The sequence below is a fragment of the Vicugna pacos genome, chromosome 1 (assembly GCF_048564905.1).
Source record: "Vicugna pacos chromosome 1, VicPac4, whole genome shotgun sequence".
Classification (NCBI taxonomy): domain Eukaryota; kingdom Metazoa; phylum Chordata; class Mammalia; order Artiodactyla; family Camelidae; genus Vicugna; species Vicugna pacos.
Genome location: NC_132987.1, coordinates 10,576,402 through 10,592,163, shown reverse-complemented (window position 1 = coordinate 10,592,163; position 15,762 = coordinate 10,576,402). Strand labels below are relative to the sequence as shown.

Genomic DNA, 15,762 nt, shown 5'->3' with positions numbered 1-15,762 from the left:
GCCTGCCCTCTCCACCCACCACAGGGCTCCTCCTCAAAGCTCATGACCTGTTGGATCAAACACTAACTCCACAACTCTTTGCTAGAGAGTCCCATTTTGATTCTGGTTTTGTGCTTCCGCTCACACCGTCTGTTCCAGAAATTTCGGCCAGTTTCCTCTCTCTGCCATACTGCCCTCTGCCCCATCCCGGAACCAATGACACTTTTTTCCCAGCCACCACCCACTGCCAGCTGCACCCCAGTGTGTGCCCTGCCTTTCTCAGCCGGCATCCCTTCAGGTCACCAACTCATCTCCCATCCCATCAGCCTTTTCTATTTTAACCAGCACCATATTCACTCCAAAAGCCCCACTCCCAACTGGACCTGACTTCAAAGACTGGTATCCCTTGCTTAATACAATAGTGCTGAATCATTGGTGTAAATTACCTTTTTTTTGGAAGAAAGTAAATCATATATAATGTGTATTAGACCGATTTCCTCCATCTTGGCACTAATGACTTCTGAGACCAGGTATTCTCTGTTGCAGGATGTCCTGTGCAGTGTGGGGTGTTTAGCAGCACCCCGGCCACTACGCACACACACCAGTGGCACGCAACCCTCACCCCTCGCCCGGCTGTGACCACCAACATAATCTGCAGATATTGCCAAGTGTCCCCTTGGGGGGCAAAAGCCACCCTCAGTTGAGAACCACTGCATTAAAAGAGCTTAATATTTAGAGAACATCTGAATTAACTGATTTTTTGTAATGTGAAAAATCCTCAGCTTTCAAATTAAAAAGTTTAGATTTTTGTATATTGAGTTGTTTCAAATTGGAATATACTTGAACATACGTGTGTGTGTGTATGTATATATATATGTGTGTGTGTGTATGTATATATATACGTGTGTGTGTGTATGTATATATATATATGTATGTATGTATGTATGTATATGTGTATGTATATATATATACATGTGTGTATATATGTATATATATATGTATGTATGTATATATGTATGTGTATATATATATACATACACACACACACAACATGCTAGTTACATCTGTGTGTCATGGATAATTCCCATGATCTGGATGGGGTTCTTCTCATCACAGAGGCTTGATTATATCCACTCTTGTCTAGATCGTAAGCATGTGAAGGCAGTAACCTCCTTGTCTTCCCACCCTGTGACGTGCATATCTACCGAGCCTGCAGGGACACCTTTGGGGAGACCAGCACAGCTTGTAATGACAGTGATGTTTTCCTGGTGACAAATGCAACTGCCCCTTCCATTCACGTGACACCAGGTTGAAGAGCCGCTAGCCCACATTTTCAGAGCCACAGCCTTGAACCTCATTCTGAATGGATTCTCAGATAAAGAAAAGACGCCTATTAAAAAAAATAAAAATAAATTTTAAAAAAAAGAAAAGAAAAGACGCCTATTTTTCTCAAACATGCAGGGCATGAAATAACCCTGGGTGCTTCTGTGCAAGCCCAACGCCTTAAATTGACTCTGAAAGCATAATCCGAAGCAGCTGTGGTGCCCTTTGTGCTCCCCGCCCCATCCCCACTCTTCTAATACACTTGACCTTCCTGCTTGCTAACCCAGCCCCTCTTTTAAAACAGGAAATGATCTCATTAGTACCAGAGGTCTAAAACTCCAGTGCCTACAAGCACCAGAGAGCCAACATGAATACGAGAGAGGCACAGTTGTTCCGTAAGGACCACTTGATTAAATCTATCAACCATCACACATTGTTTATATGTTGTAAGAATTTTCACTTCCAAAAAGAAATACATTGTTTCATTTTTCTTTGAATGACTTTTGCCTCCCCCCTTTTGACAAAGATAAAAATTCTGTGAAATATTTCTTTACTTGTAAAGAGACAATGCAAGAATTAATGTAAAGGGCAACTGACCTCTGGGCTCAGAGTTGGGGCCCCCAGGGCATGATGCTGGTGCAGGAAGCAGGTCTCTTTATTAGGAGGTGGCCTCCCTTGTCAGTCCAGTTGATTGTCGCCCTGTGAGAATCTGGGCTCAGTATTGCCAGATCTTCCCATTTCTTTCCACACGAGGCAAGAAATCTGGGTTTTGTATGAAATCCTGGTTTTAAAAATTGGCTGAGATTTTTAAACACTCTGAAAGCTAAACACTGTGTGTGTGGCCTTTTGATTAAAATTTTGACTGACTCACCATGCCGGTCTTTTCCCTTTCCTAGTGATTGGCATCTTCAAATGTTTTACCTCTAATTGTAGATTGAAAAGTTATGTCAGCTCCTCTGGGTCGGAGTCTATCGGGACGGGGGAAGGAAGGTTAATTAGGGACTTCCTGTGTGTGAAACCATGTTACGCCCAAGCCTAGCCCTAAACACCATATATTTTAATTTCAGGAATTCTTGAGTCAGAAGAAATAACCTAAAACTTGCTTTGCCCCATTTTCTGCCCCAAGAAACCCAGAGTTCCTTGTCATCACGTCGTCTCTCCTCTTCTGGGTCAACACCTCTGACCAAGTCCTCCTTCCGCCTCCTTTTCCCTCCAGCCTCAGGGCTCTAGAGTTTGAAGAGTTGGGACTCAGATGTCTTCACCCCCCAGCCAGCCAGGGGGCAAGGTGTAAACCAGAGATGCTCAGTGAGGACACGGCGGGGAGCAGAAAGACAGTGCTGTTCTGAGGAAAGATTTCGTGAATGGGAGCCTCTGGGCAGCTCTGCTGGAGATTCGCAGATGCATGAAAGAATGCCTTTAAAGTTAATGCTGCTTTGAGTTTGAACCCCATGTCTTATACAGTAGGCCATACATGGTTGTTAAACAAACGGATGGATGGATGAAAATAGTATTTATTAGAAGGCTATCAGAAGTATTATTATTAGAAGTATTTATTAGAATATTAACTGATGGAAGACTTGGTATCTAATACCAAGAATTAAAAGTAAAAAGAATCATGATTCGTATCTTGGGAAAAGGCTAAGAGATGAGTTGTTTAAGATTTTTTAAGTGTATAAAGAAATGACGTCAGGAAGAAGGTGCCGGTGAGGGGAAATAAAAACTTAAATCAGAAGGGCCTGAGCTGTGGGATGAACTGAGGACGTGCCACATAAAATTGGAAGGATAACTAAACATGCTAATGGTCTAGCCTCCTTAGGGCTGTGAGACTATATTCTCATCCGATCGCCTGACCCAAACCACTCAGGGTTTTTTGCTGAGTCTAAGCTGATAGTTCCACACCGTGAATCAGCACCTCTCTTAACTGCCCAAAGCATTTCCCACCACCAGTGGTAACCACTGCTCCTTTTAGATTCCGGGACAGGTTGTGTGAGACTCGTGGTCTTACACGGACGGTAAGATTAGCCAGGTGGGAAATGGTCTCTGAGCTCAGCTCCGCTCCCTGCCCCCGGACCACCCGCCTGGGCCGCTCCTGCCACTTCACACCAGCCATCAAGATTGATCTGCCGTATATTCTAGGCCCGAGGACCGTGTCTGCCGAGGTGACAAGCGGTGCCAGTGTTTCTCCTCCTAGGACCTGAGATGCTGTCATAATTCACTCAGAAGAGTTAAACTAGCCAGCCTTCTGATTTTACCCATTCGTGGGAAACCAAGTGAATTGCATTCAGCGCAAACCAAGAAGCCAAGCTTACGGCCTGTTGTGTGATTTGTAGCGCAAATGTACACAACTTTCCCCTTCCACATACCAAGTCCCTCTGAGAATCACGTTTTTTTTTTTAATTAATGTTAGCTACATCACGGATCAACATTGAAAACATTATGCTAAGTCACAAAAGAATACATATTGTATAATTCCATCCGAGAATGGGCAAATCTGTAGAAACAGAAAATAGATTAGTGCTTGCTTAGAGCAGAAAGAGTGGAAAGGACAGAAGGCATAGGGAGTGACTTCCAAAGGTTTCTTTTGGGGTTGATGAAAATGTCCTGAAATTGCTTGTGGTGATGATTTCACAACCCTCTGAATACATCAAAAAACGTTGACTTGTATGGTATGAATTATATCGTAATTAAGGTCCTAGCAAAAAAAGGTAAAAAAATAATGTTAGTAATATTTTAACATGTTGACCTATTTCACATGCAGAATAATACTTAGCAATTAATCAGACATTGCCAAGTGTCAACTAAAAAAAATCTCCAAGTCCTTTGTTGGACAAACAGATGGAGTTTGCTTTTATCATAATATGCTTGATAAAATGACAGCATAGTTTATTAGACTAAAAAAAATGTATCTGCAAAGATGAAAGCTGGGGAAAATACATCATGCCGGGACTATCACACATAGGTCAAGATGTAGCTTTCCTACACAGGTGGCCAAGAGGCACAAGAAAGATGCTCAACAGCATTAATCATCAGGGAAATGCAAATCAAAACTGCAATGAGATATCACCTCACACCTGTTAAAATGACTATCCTCAAAAACAAAAAACACAAATAACAAATGTTGGTGAGGATGTGGGGGAAAAGGAGCCCTGGTTCACTGTTGGTGGGAATGTAAATTAGTGCAGCTACTGTGGAAAACAGTATGGAGGTTTCTCAAAAACCCAGAAATAAAGCTACCATATGATGCAGCAATTCCACTCTTGGGTATATATCTGAAAAAAACAAAAACACTAATTTTAAAAGATACATGCACCCCAATGTTCATAGCAGCATTATCTACAACAGCCAAAATATGGAAGCAACCTAAGTATCCATCAACAGATATTGCATATATATGCAATGGAATATTACTCAGCAATAAAAAAGAATGAAATTTTGCCATTTGCAACAACATGAATGGACTGGGAGGGCATTATGCCAAGTGAAATAAGTCAGAGAGAGAAAGACAAAAACTGGATGAGATCACTTATATGTGGAATCCTAAAGAATACAACAAACTTACGAATACAACCAAAAAAAAAGCAAACTCACAAATACAGAGAACAAACCAGTGGTTACCAGTGGGGAAAGGGAAAGGGGAGGGGCAAACATAGGAACAGGAGAATAAAAGGAACAAATTATTAGATTTAAAGTAAGCTACCAGGATATATTGTACAATGTGGAGAATATATAGCCAATATTTTATAATAACTATGAATGGAATATAGCCTTTAAAAGTTGTTAATCACTGTATTGTATACCTGTAACTTATATAATATTATACATCAACTATACCTCAATAAAAAATTTAATTTCAAAAAAAGATATAGCTTTCCCAACAACATGAAGACATAGTCTCCATCTGCCTTTACCAGGAAGGTGCATGTTTTAGTAATTGGATCACTTTGTTATTTAAATTTCCTTTGTGTTTTGTAAGTTTGTGTTTCAATACACATACGAGCATATGTGCACACACAACCATATTAATCTAAGATGTGGAAACATCAAAATGCTGCGGTGGCTATCTCTGTGGTAAAAAGTTGATAGGTAAATTTGGTTTTTGCTAATTTATGTCTTTCAGTTTTTCTACAGTGAATCCTATTCCTTATGTCATTTTTTATTTTTAAAAATATGGACATTGTAAGGGACTAATATACACATTGTTTTTGATTCTTAACAACTGACCCTGGAAGTCCATTGGTAAATGTTAGTTAGATCCAGAATATTTCTGACCATTTTCATTGTGACTCTCGCCCCAGTTCTACACCCTTGATAACTAGTTAGTCCTCTGGACACATAGCCCTGGTGGAATTTTTATGTTGTTTCTTCTTACGGATGGACTCCCCCAAATGGTATTCAGAATAAATCAATACCCTTTGAGTTTTCCTGTAGCTTTCGTTAGTATTTCTCATTAAATCTGAGTCACAGCACCATCAGTTACATAGGAGACAGTGGTATACAGCTTGAGATTTCGGGTTTATGATCACGTAAAGAGGAACCTAACCAGCAACCAAAACTCTTTTCGAGTGTGATGAACAGTGGTTTCCATAGCCCAAAGTAGACAAGTGAGCAAATTGTATAAAATTCAGACTTCACATCTCTGCTTTTGGTGATGGCACCTTGACCAAACTGGCCCCAACACAGTGGTTTTCATTTCTCTATTGTGGAAACACGGTACTGCCCAGATCACTAAGTCTTACACGAGCTTGAATCTGGATGTCTTAGTCTTTTTTCATTATTATTGAAGTATAGTCAGTTACAATGTGTCAATTTCTGGTGCACAGCACAATGTCCCAGTCACGCATATACATACATATATTCATTTTTATATTCTTTTCATTAAAGCTTATTACAAGATGTTGAACATAGCTCCCTGTGCTATACAGAAGAAAACTGTTTTTTAATCTATTTTTATATATAGTGGTTAATATTTGCAAATCTCAAACTCCCAGATTTACTCCTTCCCACCCACTTCCCTCAGTAACCATAAGATTGTTTACTATGTCTGCACATTTGTTTCTGTTTTGTAGATGAGTTCATTAATGTACTCTTCTTCATTATTTTTTTTTTTTAGATTCCACATATGAGTGATATCATATGGCATTTTTCTTTCTGTCTGGCTTACTTCACTTAGAATGACTATCTCCAGGCCTATCCATGTTGCTGCAAATGGCATTATTTTATCACTTTTTTTTTCAACACTGAGTAGTATTCTGTTGTATAAATACACCACAGCTTCTTTATCCAGTCATCTGTCAATGGGCATTTAGCTTGCTTCTATGTCTTGGCTATTGTATATAGTGCTGCTATGAACATTGTGCATGTCTTAGTCTTAATTTGGGTGGAATCTTGGTTTCTTGCCCCAAATTCAAACTTTTAAATGCAGTTCTCATTAGGCCAGAAGTTGGGGCCCCTGTGTTTGCATTATCCCCTCTTTCAGAAACCCTTGCCAAGATCTTCACCTCCTCAGGCAGACCTCCAGACTTCAAGTCTGGCCACCTGCAGGTTCCAGATGTAACTCTCCTTCCTTGCATCCTTCGCCATTAACTGATAGCAGAGATCTTGAGAAACTGTGGTGCCATCCGTCAGAGGAAGCAGGTGCTAAACACTGGGGCTTCAGCACGGATAATATGATCCCTGTCCTCTGGCTGGAACTGTAAAACCTAGAGAGAATCAGACATCGGGGTCTAAGGAAGGAAAAAGCTCAAAGGTTGTTATGATGTAGATGATAAAGGAGCAGCCAGCCTAGACTGGGGCAAGAAGGCTTCTCAAAGAGCTTCCCCCTTGGGATTTGGACATACCCTGTACCAGTACCTGCCACGTTACAGGTAGACGATCTATTATTGTCTGTTTTCCCCCAAAACACCAAGCGCTTCCCCAAGAATTAAAACTTTGTCGTCTTTAGATCCTTGGCACATAGTCTACCCACATATATGTGTGTTGAAGGGAACCATCCTCTTGTATTTCCTCATTTTTTTGTTTCTTAATAAAAGCTTTATTTAGACATATTTCACATACCATAAAAATTTCCACATTTAAAGTTGACAAAATGTGTTCATACAAAACAGTAGTTTTTCACTCAATGGTTTTTAGTATATCCACAGTTGTAAACCATTAACACTGTGTGATCCCAGAATATTTTCATGACCCTGAAAATAATTTTGTACCATTTAATAGTCACCCCCACACACATTCTCCGCTCTCTCCAGGCCTTGGCAGCCACTGATCTCATTTCTGTCTCTATGGATTTTCCTATTCTAGATGTTTCATACAAATGGAAGTATGTAGTATGTAGCCTTTTGTTTCTGGCTCCTTTCATTGTATGTTTCCAAGGTTCATCTATCTTTTTTGTTCTTGTTTGTTTTTGTTTGGAGAGGGAAGTGATTAAATTTTTTTCTTAACGGAGGTACTGGGGATTGAACCCAGGACCTCATGCATGCCAAGCACATTCTCTACCCCTGAGCTATACACTCCTCCACCAAGGTTCATCTATCTCATAGCATATAACAGTATGTCATTCCTTTTCATGGCTGAATAAGATTCCATTGTACAAATATACCACATTTTATATATTCATCATTTGATGGACATTTGGGTTATTTCTACCTTTTGAACATTATGAGTAATGCTGCTCTGATCATTCACATACAAGTTTTTGTACAGACACGTTTTCAGTTTTCTTGGGTTTGTATCTCGGAGTCAAATTGCTCAATCATATATCACTTTATGTTTAACCTTTTGAGGAACTGCTAAACTGTTTTCCAAAGCACATTTTGCATTCCTACCAGCAATATATGAGTGTTCCAGTTCTTCCGTATCCTCATCAACATTTGTTATTGTGTGTCATTTTTATTATAACCATTCCTAGAAGGATGGTCAGTGGTATCTCTGTGTGATCCTGGTTTGCATTTCCTTGCAATGGTGTTGAGCATCTTTCCATGTTCTTTCCTTCATTTTCACCTTTTTTTCTCTCATTGAGAAATAACCAGGACTGGAAATACAGAACTTAGTTATGTACACATATGTTTCCCAAAGAAAGAAACCAGGTCTTATTTGTTTTTGTATTCTCAGTACGAAGCACAGTACTGAGCACACAGTAGATTCTAAGTAAATGTTTTCTAAACTCATGAAAAGATGAGTGATTGGATGAACACACAAATCATTCCAACCCCGTTTTCTCTGCCCACATCCCTCTCAGAATTCTCTTTTTAAAAATGTCTGATGAGAGTCTTGAAACCCTTGAAGTGTACTCAACAGGTGACTCATGGTTTGCATGATGCAAAAGTAAACTAAGAAAAGCTGTGATATTTAAAAAGATAATCCTGTGCATTCCAAATCTCACTTTGATCTCGTTTACCTCCCTCCCAAAAGGGACATTTTCTAAAATAGAGTCTGAGCAAAGTCCTTGTGAAGAGGATTCATTTTTCTTCTGTATTCTTAATGACTTTTTTCCTGAAAAGTAAGCCCTCTGTGACCTAGTTTAATGAAAGATCTATGGAAATGTCATGGTAAAACATATAGCAACTCATCCGTCATCTCAGCCTGGCTAATCTTGTTTGAAACCAGCAAGGGTTTCCTGAGTCAAAGAACTTCGTAAAGACCACCATCAGGAGAAAGAATGGTTTTGTTTTCTCAGCCTCTCCCTGTCCACATTCCAACAAATCAGGCCTTGCTTTGATTTTTCGGTCTTATCTAAAGCTCTGGGCTTCTGTGGCAAACCGTGGATACCTGTGAAACTGAACTTGCCCTTCGGAAGCAGTCTCTTGTGTTTGGACGTGATGTTGAAGGGAGAGGGAGGAGGCAGAGTCAGCGGGGCAGCAGACAGTTTCTGTTTGTGCTTTTCAACTTTCGTTTCCTGGGTCAGGGAATTGAAACTAATAAACTAACAGTGCACTAATACAGAGAGTTACCATGGCTGGGTTTCCTTTCTCTCTTAATAAATAGAACCGGTATTATTTCACACTACTTGGGGCTGTTGTGCTGGATTATCATAATATCACAAGCTTGCCGAAACTTTTCTTTTTTCATGGACTTATTCATTCTACTTGAAGCTAACTGTCTATTTGTAGAGAAAGACCACCGTAACTTATACTGGAGGGATAGAAGTCAGGAGATCTGGGTTTAGCTTCTGCTGCTGATTTCTAGTGTGAGCCAAATCGCTGAGGGTCAGTGCACCTCGGAAGTCCTTGCTCTCCCGGGGGCCTTTCCAGCTGTAAAGTTTTCTGAATTTACTGATTCCAAAGTGGATCAAGTCTCCTAAGAACAAATTCAGAAATATGCCTTTGAAAGAGACTTATCCAGGATCCAGAGCACCCCAGGTGTCTCAAAGCCCGGCCTCTCTGCTGCTCCCACTGGCTCCACCAGCCTCCGGGCCTGTTCCCCTTGAACAGCAAGAGTGAGCACACCTATTTCTAAGGCTTTTGGAAATCCTGAGCCTACTAGGAACTCTGTAGGTATGAGATAAGGTCCTAGAGAAACATAAGATACTGAGGAAGTGTATTAAGTCAGGGAAGGACTTTTGAAATACCTCTTATATTTAAAACTAAATGATCACAAGATGTAAACCTTAAAGCAAAAATTGGATTAAAAGGTATAAAACAGTTTGATCTTGCTCCTCCCTCATCCACCTCACTCTTGTCCTCACCTGACCTTCCTCCTGGCCCTGGTGTGTCTTTGACATTAACATATAATTTTCTCACTTTCCTCCTCTTCCCCTCCTTCACAGGATACATCCCCAGTTACTTAGACAAGGACGAGCTATGTGTCGTCTGTGGCGACAAGGCCACCGGCTACCACTACCGCTGCATCACGTGTGAAGGCTGCAAGGTAACCACCCCAGGGCCGTGGGCCCAGAGCTCAGCCCAGACCCAGCCCCTCCCCGGGTTCCTCCGCAACGTTAAGTTCAAATCAGAGCCACGTTCCGACAGGCCTGTGATCGGGTGTCTGGCTGTCCTCTTCGTCTTTTGGCATGTTCAAGAACTGAATTTACTTTTGGTTTTTCCCCAGATCGAAAACAGCTAAATGAAATTTTGTGAGAGTGTGACATCTGGTTGTTTAGACAGGGAGAAAACTGATCAAATGTAAAGAAATTAATACGATTCTCACTTTGAGTTAAAAAGCTCATAGATATGTTATAACATGTTACTGTCCCAGAAACAGCCATCTCTCCCCCTGTTTTATCTCCAGCGTTTGAGGAGACAGGTGGCTCTGCCCGTGATAATCTGAGTGAATATGCTCGCTTTTAAGGGTTCCATTAGGGAATATATCTTTGAGGCTACTTAGATTCAATTATGTTTGGAAATTATCCAGACTGGCTTTGTGTACAGCCTGCAGCCAGTAAGTAATGTCCCGTCATCCTTCAGCTAATTACATGCTCTGCAGACCCACCTTCAGGAGACACTTGACAAGTACCCACCCCCGATCCACAGTCAGAGTGCTTCCCGAATGTGAACGTCAGCTCGCCTGCTGACATCTTCATTGTCAAGGGCGAGAGGAGTCTCTGGCAAACGTCCTTTGGTCCAACAACCTAGCCTAGAAAATAAAGTCTACCATAAAGGTAAACAAAGCTTAACCCGAGGAATGCTATACTCAGCCTTCAGCTAATGTTTTAAAAAAGGGTAGTAAGTCAGAGAAGACGTCAATTGTTTTGTGTGAAACATTTTATTTGCCTTTTATATTTTAAACCAAATTATCACAAGATGCATACCCTAGAGCACAAATTGTATTCAGATTTATAAAACAATTCAGTCTGCCCTCCTCTGTCACCCGCCTCACCCCTTCTCTTCTCCTTTCCTTCCTCCAACTACCCGCCTTTTCTCCTAACTTTTGACCCCAAACCCCAAAACTCAACATGTTAGCTCGGTTCCATGCTATTCTGTCTCATTTCCCTAGTGGAAGTTTTTCCGTGCAAATTCCCTATTTTCTGTCATGAAATTAGGAAACGCTCAGCCGGCTGAAGTGTTGAGATGATATACCCATTGGAAAGAGGTCACTTTTAAGGTCCCAAGGCAACTGTTTTTTGGAATGTGGTGTAGTGTGTTTTCATTCATCCAGACCCCTTTGATCTAGAATGTGTAATCTTTTAACAAAGATTGGGCTAAAGGTTGCTGTTACGTCTATGAAAATAATGTCTTAAGGGGCTTAATGGAATTAATTACAAATAAGTTGCACCTGTTTATTAATTAAGACCCTTGCAGACTGTCTCTTGAAAGCACAATTTTATTGGCTTGATTGGAAAGTAATAAAACTGCATGACTTTTGATACATTCTCTCATTCCAAAAGCTCAGGAATTCAAATGGGCCTTTTTTCCCCCTAAATTAGCCCCGATTCATAAGGCTTTAACTTACCTGATTATGCAGCGTTGAGATTCTTTCAAATCAGTTTTTAATGATAAATTTTGAATTCTAGGAGAGGCTCTAATGAAAACTCCATTTAAAACTCAGCTCCCGAAGTGACGCTAAAGACCACATGTACCTCACAGAGGACTTAATGCCTATTAGCGACTGACTTAAACAAAGGTGAATCAAGCCTGTTAGCCAGTGTCCCTGACTCGCGTATGTCTTCACGATGGTCAAGAAATCCACCAGCCTCCTCTCCCAAGGATGTCTGGGGCCTGATTCAATGTGGTTTACTTGAAAGAATAAATCAGGGAGCAGAAAGCTAGATTTCTCAGCCAAAGTACCTTTGTCTCAGGTCAGAATCCTGTTCCCAGGACTACCCCAATCATGAAATTCAGAAGGTCTCTCTAGGGAAGTTATGCAGATCATTTAATAAGGACAAAGTGTCTTGGAAAAAGACGAAAGAGGTTTTCCAACGAAACACAGTTTTCAAAAGTGGTCAAAGATGAAAACTGTTATGCTCCACATCCTATTTATTCAACCCTGTAATTTAAAAGTATTTCTACCCCAGACTTGCAACTGTGTAGAGTGAGGATCTTTTTTGTCCCTGTTTGCCCTGAAAATGATGGAAATCTTTTGGAGGTACTTTGTCAGTTGTGATGGGCCAGTTTTTATGAATCTTTCGTAGAAAGAATGTTGACACTGCCCTACCATAAACCATTTTTTAAAGACAGGCTCCAAGCTTTTTTAACAGTTGCCCAAATATTGAACTAGGAAGGTGACCGCCTCTTGTAGCCCTGATTAGTGCATCACTTTGGACCACTAACAAAGGGATCCAGTTCTTCTCAAAATGCAAGGAAACATGTCTGATGCTGATTTATAAAAGCCAAACCTCCGCTCACCAACAAATCATCAATGAAATACATGTCCCTATTCACTCCTCTTTTGTCAGCTCACCTCTGGAAAGGTTTTGTTTGTTTGTTTGTTTTTTGTAAGTAGACTGAAATATTTTCTCTCTGAATTCACATCCAAAAGTCAATTTTTGTCCTCTTTTAAAATTGAGGGACCTACCATCTTTAATATGTACTCAAACGAGGTGGTCCCTCATCATGTGTCAAAATATGCTTTCATTATGGCTTAGAGAAGGCCAGCATCTTAAAAGGGATTTGGTCCATGAAGTGCCCGAGATAAGTCAGCCAAGATAAGTCACAGAAAAGACAGCACTGCAACTAGCAGGGCTGCTACAACACTGGTTTCAAAATAAGCCAGTAATTCATTTCTTCTGCAAGTTCGCAGAGCAGCCTTTCTGAGGAGATGAACCTTACCTCCGTGTATCACCTCTCTCTCTCCCTAGTGTTGTCTGACCCTCACTACGCTTTGGCCCCCAGAACATGAGCCAGCGCCAGAGCACGAGGGAGAAAAGGTCTCCTGACTTTAGACAAAGTAATAATTTCTCCATCTTCATAGCAGCTGTCAACGTGCTCACTGGAGGCCCCGGACTTTGGTGTTTCTACCTCTAGGCAAAAGTTGCCTCTTCCATTAGGAGGATGCTACCCCGTCCCCGCCTCCTCCCTGTCTGTGACATATGTCTTCTTGCTAGAATCTCTGGGTTTCTTCTGTCTTTCAAGCCAAGTATAACCCTTGAAGAGTGGATGGATGGAGGGGAACAGGGGTAGAGGAGGGAGGTCCACAGAAAGCTCATTTCTCACTCTGTGCAGGCCATGACAGCCAAGCTTTGGCAGGACTGGCCTCCTTGAACACCTAGGAAACACTGCCAACTTGTCAACAGCTTTCCCCGTATGTGCTTTAGGGAATCTCATGGCAGTACATGAACATCATTCAAACTAAAGGACTCTGTGTTTAAGGATGCAAAGCCAAATGTAGTATCACAGCTCTTCTGAGCAACAGAAATGGCACGGGATTTGCACACATGCCCCAAAACCAAGTCCATTAGTTTCAGTTACTGCTGCCATGTTTCCCTTTTATTCTGCTTTGCCCAATATAAGACCCTACCTTTGACCTTTTCACTATAAGGAAGAGCGCCTGTGTCTGAGCGAGGACTGTGCACAAGGTATACGCACGTAATCAGAGCCAAGGCAGGTTAATCAGGGTAAACATTTGGGCTTAATCTAGATCGACTGGCATTTCAGTCCCATTTATGCAACAAAGCTAGAGATCCCTTTCAGCGTTGGTGGACAGCATCCTCCAACATTTGTTTTGCCCTGCTGGTCTACTAAAATATGAAACGATGTGTTTTTTTGGAAGGGTAGGTGGGAGAGGCCTATTTCTAATATGTTCGTCTAAAATATTTAAATAATACAGTAAAACTGGACTCAGTTTCTATCATATAAGCAGTCAAGTAAGTATGATTTGGAGTCCAACTCCTGGGTTCCAGGTCGAGTTCCAGCATGTACTTACCCTGTGAGTTGGGGCAAGTGATTTAACCTGTGAATGGCTTAGTTTTTCAATCCCCACAATGGAGATATTAAGAGTACCTACTTCATAAGATTGTAGGAGAGACAGGCTGGTCTGCGGCACCTTGCAATGCACCCCTCGCGGTCAGTGCTCTCCGTCATCCTACAAGACAGAAGGGCAGTTAAGACTTGAGCATTGTGCCCAGAAAGGTTCTCAGAGGACACAGCCTTGAGGACGTCATGCAAGTCACTGAAGCCTGAAATGGCATGGCATCCTCAGGTGGCGTCTTCCCGTGCCTTGAGAGATGAAGAGCCACGGAACTCTAGGGCGCATGTCTGCGGGTGCTCGAGAAAACAGTGCTAGGAAATGAAAGCGCCAGTGCGCTGAGCTCTGGGGAGCATTTGGTAGACTCTGGAATTTTCTACTCCCCAAGTACTGTTGTTTCAAGAGCTAGCTGAGCTGGTCCTGGCCATCTTGAGTCAAAAACAAGAATGACACTAAATCTCTACAGGCAGTTAATGCATCCATTTAAATACTAAATGATTAAATTATTAATACATAGAGCACCACTAGTATCCGCTCTTTTATTCTCCAGTATGAAGTGTACCAAATCTCTTCCTAGCTTAATTAGCAACACAATTGTGGCACTCTATGAAGTGAAATAATAGAATTTATTTGCATTACTCAACATTTAGAAAACATAAAAGCAAACACTAGATTTTCCCACTAGCCTTGAATAAATGCCAAGAAGGTGCTGACTCTGGAGCCTCTGACATCGCCTTCACCTTAGACCTAGAATTCCTTAGATCCCCTTTGGGCTGACTGCCCTGTACGTGAGTAGGTTGAGTGCCAAGCTCAAACACAGGCAGGGCCCAAAACAATCCATCACAGTTGGGAAAACACAAAATGCTGGAGCCATTTATTTCTAGAAAATATGAAACGGTTGTCTTGGGTCTCTCTTTTTCACGTAGGGTTTCTTTAGAAGAACCATTCAGAAAAATCTCCATCCGTCCTATTCCTGTAAATATGAAGGAAAATGTGTCATAGACAAAGTGACAAGAAATCAGTGCCAGGAGTGTCGCTTTAAAAAATGCATCTACGTTGGCATGGCAACAGATTGTAAGTAATCTTCTTCCTTGGCTTCACACTCAGGGAGTGTTAACTAGGGAAAAGGTTGGTTCCAGGAGATCGACCCGGCAGGGAAGGAGGCAGGAGCCCAGGTGGACAGAGGGAGGGCACCAGCATCCTCAGGGACCCCCACTCCCAGCCAAGGCCGGGCGGTTTCCAGTCCACCCTCCCCATCAACTCCTGACTCCCAGTGCATCCAGATGATGGGTGAGGGACAGCACTTAAATTGTCCCCGTCATGCTTGCAGGACGGTCAGCAATACTCCATTTGCACAGAGGTCACAGATGAGATGTCTTGTCCATCCACCTTAATAAGGTGTAATTGTCCACACAGCATCCATGTGGTGAGAACCGTGGACACATCCTGATATTTTTTCAAAAGTGAAGATAGGCAGGGAGGCTATAGCTCAGTGGCAGACCGCATGCCTAGCATGCACGAGGCCCTGGGTTCAATCCCCGGTACCTCCATTAAAAAAATAAATGAACCTAATTACCTTCCCCCCACCTTTTTTTTTTTTTTTTAGTTTTTTAAATAAAAAGCAGA

The 15,762-nt window shown here is 41.6% G+C and overlaps 1 protein-coding gene across 15 annotated transcripts in view; it reads left to right on the top strand.

The window, feature by feature from the left end:
• Positions 1-15,762, top strand: part of THRB (thyroid hormone receptor beta) — a 382,671-nt gene that overhangs the window by 340,966 nt on the left and 25,943 nt on the right. For all 15 annotated transcript variants that reach the window (XM_031677738.2, XM_072949695.1, XM_072950281.1 and 12 more), the window contains 2 exons: positions 10,064-10,164; positions 15,063-15,210. In XM_031677738.2, the coding sequence (XP_031533598.1) occupies positions 10,064-10,164; positions 15,063-15,210 (249 nt within the window). The remainder of the gene's footprint in view (positions 1-10,063; positions 10,165-15,062; positions 15,211-15,762) is intronic.